The sequence below is a fragment of the Mirounga leonina genome, unplaced genomic scaffold (assembly GCF_011800145.1).
Source record: "Mirounga leonina isolate KUSES-001 unplaced genomic scaffold, KU_Mleo_1.0 Mir_154, whole genome shotgun sequence".
Taxonomy (NCBI): domain Eukaryota; kingdom Metazoa; phylum Chordata; class Mammalia; order Carnivora; family Phocidae; genus Mirounga; species Mirounga leonina.
The window spans coordinates 40,066,208-40,076,836 of NW_023270389.1; the positions used below are offsets into that span (position 1 = coordinate 40,066,208).

Below are 10,629 nucleotides of genomic sequence, written 5' to 3' on the forward strand. Positions count from 1 at the left end.
TTGAAACTGGCGACAGTCCCCATTTGGACTGGATGCCTAAGTACCCTGAGGTATCCCGGTTTCTGTAGCAATCAAAGCTCCCAGGTGTCTCTTAGCGAAGGCTATCCCAGCCAGTGTGCCCATCCCACCTTGGCAAGGCAGCCCAGGTTCCTCCAGCTTTGCCCTCAGGCAATATGTGCGTATGCATAGATTAAGGCTTAGAATTAGGCAGAGGCCTTGTGCTCTCAACAACGCACTGTGGGAGCAGCCATCTGACTGGGGCACTGCGCTTGGCCCTTGCATGCACTGCAGCCTGCCTGGGGCATCGGAGGCCCTCCAGCCCTGCGGAGTGCCTGCTGGTCTCTAACCATCTGTATGGCCTCCATGGTGGAGAGAGCCCGCCCCCTAAAATCTCCTAACTGGTTGCTTCATACTGGACAAAGTCCCCATTTGCTGGCTGCCTGATGTGGTTTCGGGTTTCTCCAGCAATCCAGGCTCCCATGTCTCTCTTACGGAGGATAAGGGGGCCAGCCATCAGGCCTGCCTTGGCAAGGCAGTACGGAGTCCTCAAGCTTTGCCTTCAGGGCAACTGTGTGACTGTGTAGGTTAGGACTTAGAATTAGGCAGATGCCATGGTACCCCAAGAGCCTGCATTTTAGAGCTGGCCTCTCCTGACACTCGCCAGCTGCAAGTTCCCTGGCTTCCTTGACCTGCACTGCCCACACACGCAGAGTGCACACTGCTGGCCAAACTCGAGGCAGCTAGAGCCCTCGGGCCTGTGGAGTTCAGGCCCATCCCCCACTGGCAGCTCTAACCTGGTAACATCAAGTCATCATTTTGACTGTCTGCTTGATGGGATCCAGGGCTTATCCAGAACCAAAGCTCCCAGGCGTCGCTTAGTGGAGGACCTCCCAGCTAGCCTGCCTGGCCCTGCCCTGGCAAGAATGTTCAGATTCCTCCAGCTTTGCCTTCAGGGGGAATATGCATATTTGTCGAGGTGAGGGTTTGAAATAAGGCAAATGCCATGGACACCCATGGCCCATTTGTGGTATCTGGCCTCTCCTACTCTTGGCCTGCTCCATGCCCCTGCCTACCATGACCTGCATGGCCCACGTATGCACCCTACACACCGTCAGCTGACCTCTGGCAGCCACGGTCCTGTAGACCTATGGAGCTCAGGCTGGTCTCCAACCACCTGTACAGCCTCGTCTGGTGGGAGTCCACCCATGAAAGTCGTTGAGGCTGTAGCTTACAGCTGGCAACAGTCAATCCCCGTTTTGATGTGCTGCCTGATGTGGTACCAGGCTCCTACAGAAATCAAGCCCCTCGGGTGTCTGTACTCGGAACATAACCCGGGCCAGCTCTGCAGGTGAAACGGGGTCATCAGCTGGAGGATGATAGGTCACAGGCTTGCTGAGCCTTACCACAGAGCTCGGAGGCTTTCAAATGAAATACGTTTAAACTATTTTATTAATTTAAAAAATACAAATAGAAACAATAACATTACCACCTTCAGTGATAGGAAGTCCCTGGAACTTCTCTGCCAACCCTTGAAAACGAACTGGGAAACTTAAATTTACCTCACAGGAGAAAAACCTCCAAAGTCCAGAGACAGTTTCTGATTCTACACCAGTTTCTTCTAGAAGTCTGGTATCACTCAAGAAGCAATTCATCTTAATGCAGAATGTTGAGTTTTTCTGTGATAAGAATTAAAGTGATGTATGGTATCATGTATGGTATCATATGCCCACAAGGCCCTGTTCTAAGTCAAAAAAACAAACTGCGAAAGTAATGAAAGATGAACTACCAGATACACAAAAGAAAACCTGGAAACTTGAAAAAACAAAACAACTGAATAAAAATTAACTTAAGAGGACATTAGATAATACATTTTAATTATTTTACATTTAAAAAATATAAAGTTTTATGTTTAAAAATAATCATTTTATTCATGAACAGACCCAAAGCTAATATACTGCTCCTTTTTAAAGTAAGTTTTGAAATAGTGGATAGAAAACTGACAATAATTTCAGTTGATTGCACTTGCACATGGAAAGAAAGGTTTTTTTTTTTAACAAAGGCTAAACATTAAAAAAAAATGCCACTTTAAAATCTTTTTCTAAATTATATTGGAAGGAAATGATGAAAAACCATATTCAACTGAACAAAGAAACAAAAATTTTTGTTTTGTCGGTGATCCGAATCACTGGTAGATGAGATAGATATGCACATTTCATACTGGTTCCTTACAGATCTGAGGTAGCACAGGTCAGCAGGCCAACAGAATAATTCTACAAGGCACCATTGGTTTTGTGTGACAGAATGCTAGCTGGCACCTGAGACCTACAAATACAGAAAAAAATTCAAATATGGTATATAAATTTTTCTTCACTTTTCTGATTTTATATTGGATTGATACTGATATGATAGTCACTATGCTTTGTCTTTTTGTTCAGGAAGGTCTCTCCTCAAATCTATTTGAGAGATTCCTTCACAAAGTCGCAAATGTAACTAGTTCTTTCAGGTATGTCCCTATACTCAACTTAACTGCTTAAGGCCCTGGTTAGAACAGATTTATATGTTTTTCCTGTGACAGATATTTTCCAATAGATTCTCTTCTCCCATGTCTCTGTAATCTTTTAGGGATCAATAAAGATCCCTGTATCCTCCTAGTGTTTCCAAAAATCCTTCCATGTTTTAATCATGTGACTTGCTTCATGCTTTAATTGTCAAAATGCTTAAAGCATGAAGGAAGTCACATGATTTAAGGATGGAAGGGTTTTAGAAACACTAGGAAGATATATATACATACATATTCTGCTCCCACAACAGCAGAGAGGCCAAAACCTAGTTGCAATATTCCAGGATCATGGTGATGGTTCCCAGGTATGCCACGTCATGGAACAGACCCTTCATTAGGTCAAGATAATTTTAGTAGTGTTCTGCCTTCAGAGCTGCAATGCAAATCAACAACTACTGTCTCCATAAACACTGTTCTCAATCTTTCTTAGAATCACAGAACATGGCTCAACAACTAATACTGGCCATTAAAACCTCTTAGAATCTATTTACCATGTCTGCTTCCTTTTGCAAAGTATAAGATCTCTTACATTTATTTAATTGTTAACCTAATGGCATTTCTAACCATCTAGTCGAGAAATGAGCTGCATTATGGGTAATGTGTCATCACCGTGTAACAAGTGAACAGCCTGGTGCACAGTTATGCAACTACACCCATATAAAACCCACTATTCAATTAGTTATTAAACTCTGTTCCGCTTAAACGGCACTCAAACTCTCATCCTAGATAACTATAAACTTCCATTCAGGGGAAACAGAAATGATGACTAACAGAAATTAACAATAGCATCAGAAATATGCTTAGCAAATACTCGCTTATACATTCTTCTTTTCATCTGTAGGTCTTTATCTTTCATAAATAGCATGTCTGTACAATAAACCTATATTTCATCTTCTTCCAACTCATAAGCTTTAATACATTCATTATTTTCCTACCCATTTTCCTATCTTCTAAGATTTTTTTTCACTTCATCAGCGATTTTCAAATTTCATTATCAGTGGAACTCTCTGTTCCAATGGAATCTTATGGAGACTCCCACTACATAAAGCAGTCAAAAGCAGAACTGCTCTGATAAAAAGGAGGGGCTTGTCAGTAGACACAGCTTAGAAACCACTGCTCTAAAACATTCAAGAAAGCTGAAGAAAGATAGGGGCCGTTGGAATTTCTTCATTTCCAATGATTATAAACAATTTCCCCCTTGTTTCCAATTTTTAAGAACATTTCTTAAGGACAGCAGCTTTTACCTCAGCCCATTAATGGAATAAAAGCACAGTGCCTTACATATAGCTAAGTATTTTAATTCACACTTCTTTTCACACTATTAAAAAATGCAAATTAGTATAAGATGTAATCCTATGACTAAGTTATTAAAATCAGTTTTAAAAATATATAATATGTGATAGAAAAAACATTTTTTAAATTACCATTGCTTCATAACTGTAATTGCTCTAGTCCGAGTCCAAACACTAGCCAAAAGGCTCCTTATCAAGGAAACAAAAATCACTCTGTAGTCATTCTGAGAAGATTTTATCTTCTCATGCAATGATTCTGTGGCTATATTTTTGGATTAAAAAAAAAAGCTTCAGTTACATATTCTATGCATATTTTAAACCTGATTTGCTTGAAAGGCCAGGAAAAAAAGGTCAAGTTTTGTCAAACTTAGGAAAATAGTACACAAGTTAAAAAAATGAAAATTCTTTTCTAAAATAAGCTCATTTGTGCTTTCCAGGCTTTTCATCAACTTCCTTCCACAGAAACAGGTTTTTAAACTGATTTTTTAATAAATCCATGCCTTCAGAAACCAATTATAAAACGCACCCCTGTTCCTCTATGTTCCTCACAGGCTGGACGGGCAGCACCAGGTGTGAAATGCGGCTCCAGAGCCCACTCAGTTTGTCCGAGTCCATGCGGTTGAAGGAGCGGGGAGTGTCAGAGTTGGTAAACCTGGCCCAGAGTAAATCTCTCACTTTTTCCTCAGTTTCCCTTGGGCCAACACTTGCTTCTAATGTCTCCTCCTCCAGGAGAACAGTCAGGACCAGGGCCACGTCCTTGAAGGCGGCATTCTCGTGGTCACAATACTTGTAGAAGATCAAGGTAGAGCCCGCAGGAAGGGATTCAAAGTGGTGTATCACAGCAGCCTTCTGGCCATTCTCGAATCCCGAGCTCAGCTGCACGTCAACCAAGCGCTTGACCGTGTCACTGTCCTCCAGGGTTCTTCCAGCCCCATCAATCTGAATGGCGGAGACTTTCTGGGAGGAGGTGTAGGCATCCGCAACGAGGTGACTCAGGCACTTCAGGGTCTCTCTTCCCTCTTGAGCTGCTGTAAATATGATGGTGGCCGGCTCGGTGGGGTTTGAAGCATTGAGGTGCCTCTGGAGAAATTTACGTCCTCTCTGCCACAAGAAGGAACTCTGGCCTGGGAATTTATCCTTCAATTGGCTGAACTGAGCCAAAAAGGCCTCCAAAGCTGGATTTTTGGGCACTTGCTGGGCTGGAGAGGAATAGTAGCTATTAACACAACTTACCGAAATAATAGTCAGAACCAGGAAGACAAGAAAGATGGAGCCTGTCAGAAAATGGGAAAACAGAACACAAAATTAGAACGTGGATCAGAAATAAAACCTGGGGCAAACTGAAACGAGTTAGAGATACTGTCAGATTTTATTAGTTGTGGTGAGTTTCTTTTGCCTATATCCTTTAAAGTTTGAGATATTAAGGTCTACCAGAAATACTTATTCTCTAATTTCTTAGATTTAATTATTTGAAGATATAATATTTTTGTTAAAAGGTGAAAGCTAAGTTTATGTATTTGTTGCTATAACATTATAATGATGTGATTTGGAAATGAACTATCAGGATCGTCTTCCACCTTCTCAAAGTACCTACTACCTACAATAAGCCATTCTTTCCTTAAGGGTCAAAATGTAAAAATGCCACTTGAGAAATTAATAAATACTCTGCAATTAAAAAGCAGTTTTAGATATGAGGAATTCTTAATCTCGGGAAACAAACTGAGGGTTGCTAGAGTGGTGGGTGGTGGGAGGGATGGGGTGGCTGGGTGAAAGACGCTGGGGAGGGTATGTGCTATGGTGAGTGCTGTGAATTGTGCAAGACTGTTGAATCACAGATCTGTACCTCTGAAAATAATACAATATATGTTAAAAAAAAAAAAAAGAAGATAGCAGGAGGGGAAGAATGAAGGGGGAGAAATCGGAGGGGGAGACGAACCATGAGAGACGATGGACTCTGAAAAACAAACTGAGGGTCCTAGAGGGGAGGGGGGTGGGAGGATGGGTTAGCCTGGTGATGGGTATTCAAGAGGGCACGTATTACATGGAGCACTGGGTGCTATGCACAAACAATGAATCATGGAACACTACATCAAAAACTAATGATGTAATGTATAGTGATTAACAAAATGATAAAAAGAAAAAAAAAAGCAGTTTTAGTTTCTTATTCACGAAAAGCTTTTCCTCCTATGGGAATTCCCATTTTGTTAAGGATGGCAAAGTATCTGCCAGGGCCCCTAAAGGAAAAATCCTTAAAACTCTACTGCTCTATTTCACTATTACTTATTATCAAACATTTTTAAAAAGCATATTAAAACAAGCCACAGTAATTAGACACAAAAAAGAAACAAAAGGCTTCCAAATCGGTAAGGAAGAAGTAAAATGTTCACTATTTGCAGATGACATGATACTTTATACAGAAAACCTTAAAGACACCCCCAAAAAACTACTAGAACTCATAAATGAATTCACTAAAGTTGCTGGATACAAAATCAATGTGCAGAAATCTGCTGCATTTTTATACACTAATAATGAAGCAGCAGAAAGAAAAATCAAGAAAACAATCCATTTACACATCAAAAATAGTATATTTTTAAAAATAGGTTTGGAATAAACCTAACCAAAGAGGTGAAAGACCTGTACTCTGAAAACTAAGGAACGCTGATGAAAGAAACTGAAGATGACACCAAGAAATGGAAAGACATTTCATGTACATGGATTGGAAGAAGAAATATTATTAAAATGGCTATACTAAGGCACCTGGGTGGCTCAGATGGTTAAGCGTCTGCCTTCGGCTGAGGTCATGATCCCGGGGTCCTGGGATCGAGTCCCGCAGTGGGCTCCCTGCTCAGCGGGGAGCCTGCTTCTCCCTCTGCCTCTCTCTCTCTGTCTCTTATGAACAAATAAATAAAATCTTTAAAAAAAAAAATAAATAAATAAAATGGCTATACTACCCAAAGCAATCTACAGATTTAATGCAATCCCTATCATAATATCAACAGTATTTTTCAGAGAACTAGAATAATCCTAAAATATACATGGAACCACAAAAGGCCCTGAATAGCCAAAGCAAATTTGAAAAAGAAAAGCAAAGCTGGAGGTATTACAATTCCAGACTTTCAGGTATATTACAAAGTGGTAGTGATCAAACAGTATGGTACTGGCACTAAAACAGCCACACAGATCAATGGAACAGAATAGAAAACCCAGAAATAAACCCATGACTATATGGTCAGTTAGTCTTCGACAATCAACAAAACTAAAAGGCAACCTACTGAATGGGAGAAGATATCTGCAAATGACATATCTGATGAAGGGTTAGTATCAAAAATTTATAAAGGGCTGACACAAATCAACACCCAAAAAACAAATAATCAAATTAAAAATGGGCAGAAGAAACGAACAGCCATTTCTCCAAAGAAGACATCCAGAAGGCCAACAGACACATGAAAAGATGTTCAACATCATTTATCGAGAAATGCAAATCAGAAGTACAAATAGGTATCACCTCACACCTGTCAGAATGGCTAAGATCAACAACATAAGAAACAACAGGATGGTGAGGATGGCGAGGATGCGGAGAAAGGGGAACCCTCTTACACTGTTGGTAGGAATGCAAGCTAGTGCAGCCACTCTGGAAACAGATGGAGGTTCCTCAAGAAGTTAAAAATAGAGCTACCCTACCATCCAGTAATTGTGCTATTGGGTATTTACACAAAAAATACAAAAACACTAACTCAAAGAGATACACTCCCCCCTATGTTTATTGCAGTATTATTTACAATAGCCAAATTATAGAAGCAGCCCAAGCATCCATCAATAGATGAATGGATGAAGATGTGGTGCATATATATCCAATGGAATATTATTCAACCAAAAAAAATGAAATCTTGCCACTTGCAACAACATGGATGGAGCTAGAAAGTATAATGCTAACTGAAATAAGTCAGTCAGAGACAAACACCATATGATTTCAGTCATATGTGGAATTTAAGAAATAAGACAAATGAGCAAGGACGAAAAAAAGAGACAAACCCAAATCACAGCCTCTTAACTATAGAGAACAAACTGATGATTACCAGAGGGGAGAGGGTGGGGGGATGGGTTACATAGGTGCTGGGGATTAAGGAGTGCACTTGCTGTGATGAGCACGGGGTGATGTATGGAGTTGCTGAATCACTATATTGTACGCCTGAGACTAATATAACACTGTAAGTTAACTGTACTGGAATCGAAACAAAACAATACAACATAAAACAATGTTAAAACTGTTTAAATCTGCTAGTTTTCTAGGTGTTTTCTCTGAGATTTCTGAATGTGAATCAACATGGCAATAAAACCAATTTTGTTCTCACCATAAGTCAAAATATTCTTTTCAATCGTCTTTCTTATGGTATCAAGTGCATTCTCTTTGTTTTCTTCCAACTCCTGTGTTTCTTGCTGATGACTTTCAGCCTCTGGGGAGAAAAGGAATATTATTTTCAGACAATACACTAATGGGGTATCATATACTTTAAATCTCTTACCAAACAAAAGAATTATTAGATTGAGAGGATTTCTATACTTTGTAAGATCTTCTTATACAAAACTAACTTTTTTCCTGTCTTTTCCTTAAGGCTAACTATTACTTTTATTCTACTTAGAAGAATCAAATGAAGGGCTGTGAAATTCATGCAAGGTTACTGTTGCTACATTCACTATTCCTCACTGGCCCTTACATCAAGGACAAAGAAACAAGCATCCTAATATTGTAGCCAAACCTATCTACAACGTGTTTCGAGAAAATGTACAAAATTTAAAAGGGATTTAAGAAGTGTTAGCTGTGGGCACTGGCTGGCTCAGTTGGGAGAGCATGCAACTCTTGATCTCAGGGTCGTAGAGTTCAAGCCCTACATTGGGCGTAGTAGAGCTTACTTTAAATAAATTAAATAAAGTAAGTTATTAAAAATAAATAAAGCACACATAATGAAACACTTTTTCAAAAAAAAGAAATGTTAGCTGAACACAAGACTCAACATCACAGGGCAATGGCACTCTAATTCCAGGGTTCAAGTCATTTGGCTTCTCAAGACCCCAAGTATATAAAAACAGAGACTCCTAAGTTTAGAGATAGGAGAGATTACTGTACAGTTACAAAACAGCTTACAAAAGCAAGTGTGAACCTCTTAGTGAAGGCAGTATAAAAAGCAAGGAATACAAAGTTAAGAAAATTTATGAACTACATAAAAATGTACGTGTGGGGCGAGATATCAATCTTAAAATGTGTGGGTGAAAAGGAGGGCAGTATTTTGTAGCACTCTAAGTCCCTCTACAGTCGAGATGTGTGCTTACTGGAAAAATAATTCAAACTCTATTTTTTTTTATTTAAGATTTTTATTTATTTATTTGAGAGAGAGAATGAGACAGAGAGAGAGAGCATGAGAGGGGGGAGGGTCAGAGGGAGAAGCAGACTCCCTGCTGAGCAGGGAGTCCGATGCGGGACTCGATCCCGGGACTCCAGGATCATGACCTGAGCAGAAGGCAGTCGCTTAACCAACTGAGCCACCCAGGCGCCCTAATTCAAACTCTATTAACACAAAGAAATAAGATCATCTCCACCGATAAAGGGTCATGTATTTAGTCACAGCACACCCCAAAAAACAGGACTTTAAAATATCATATCACAGAATATGAAAGGATCTTTAATGATCCCGTGGTGTAGCCCCCACCTTACCTATCATGGCAAAAGGTCTAGGGATGTGAAGGGCTTTGCCCAAGGTCACATAAAGAGATGTGGCTAAGCTGAAATTAAAACAAGGTTTCTCATCTGCTAGGTCAGCTCATTCCATTATATTAAGTTGCTTCCCATACACAGCCTGCATTTTTAAAACAATATTTTCTTCCTCTACTCAGTGAACCTGCATACTGGTGAAAATCTGATGGAAAATTAATAGTTCATACAAGTCACATTCATTCATTTATGTAACTATTATTCATAAAGTTGCTTCTCTGTGCCAGGTGCCACAGAAACACAATGAATGACAGAGACATAGTCCTTGCATTCACTGAAGTTACAGAATATTCTAATGATTAGTGAATGAAACATTATTTGAGATCAGCCACTGATTTATAGTGAAGCATGAATTTCCAGCCCTTAGTCGAGTCCCTGATGAACAGAATGTCTTAACATTTTATATCCCTTTGCACTTGGCAAATAGGGATTTTAGACTGAGCTCTTCGTGTACTTATAAAATACAAATCCACACATCCAGTTATAGACAGAGCTGGAGAGACCAGCTGGATAGCTCTTATCCAACTTTTTCATTCTACAAACAGGAAACTGAAGTACCAGAGAGTTAAGACACTTGCCCAGGGTCACCCAAGTTAGCAAATGGTAGGGCCACAACGGGAATTCATGTCTCTTTTGTGTTCCAGTTAAGGACTTAGCCACTGCAACTATTATCTTCATAAGAGAAGATAGGATGCTTACTCTCCTTAATATAGAAGTGGGGAAAATCATGTAAAGAGAAATTAACTGATTTGCTCAAAGTCTGATAAAATATGACTGAGTTAAGGGCACTGGGCCATTGATGCTAGTTTTTAAATATACCCATCTCGGGGTGCCTGGGTGGCTCAGTCGTTAAGTGTCTGCCTTCAGCTCAGGTCATGATCCCAGGGTTCTGGGATCGAGCCCCGCATCGGGCTCTCTGCTTGGCGGGAAGCCTGCTTCTCCCTCTCCCACTCCCCCTGCTTCTGTTCCCTCTCTCGCTGTGTCTCTGTCAAATAAATAAATAAAATCTT

At 40.2% G+C, this 10,629-nt stretch overlaps 1 protein-coding gene across 1 annotated transcript in view; it reads right to left on the reverse strand.

Annotated features, from left to right (window-relative positions):
* Positions 1–1,431: 1,431 nt before the first annotated feature.
* LOC118014338 (torsin-1A-interacting protein 2-like) overlaps positions 1,432–10,629 on the reverse strand; it is a gene marked incomplete in the record, with an annotated part of 20,575 nt that continues 11,377 nt past the window's right edge. The window contains 2 exon segments of the mRNA XM_035010553.1: positions 1,432–5,126; positions 8,205–8,306. Coding sequence (XP_034866444.1) covers positions 4,366–5,126; positions 8,205–8,306 — 863 coding nt within the window.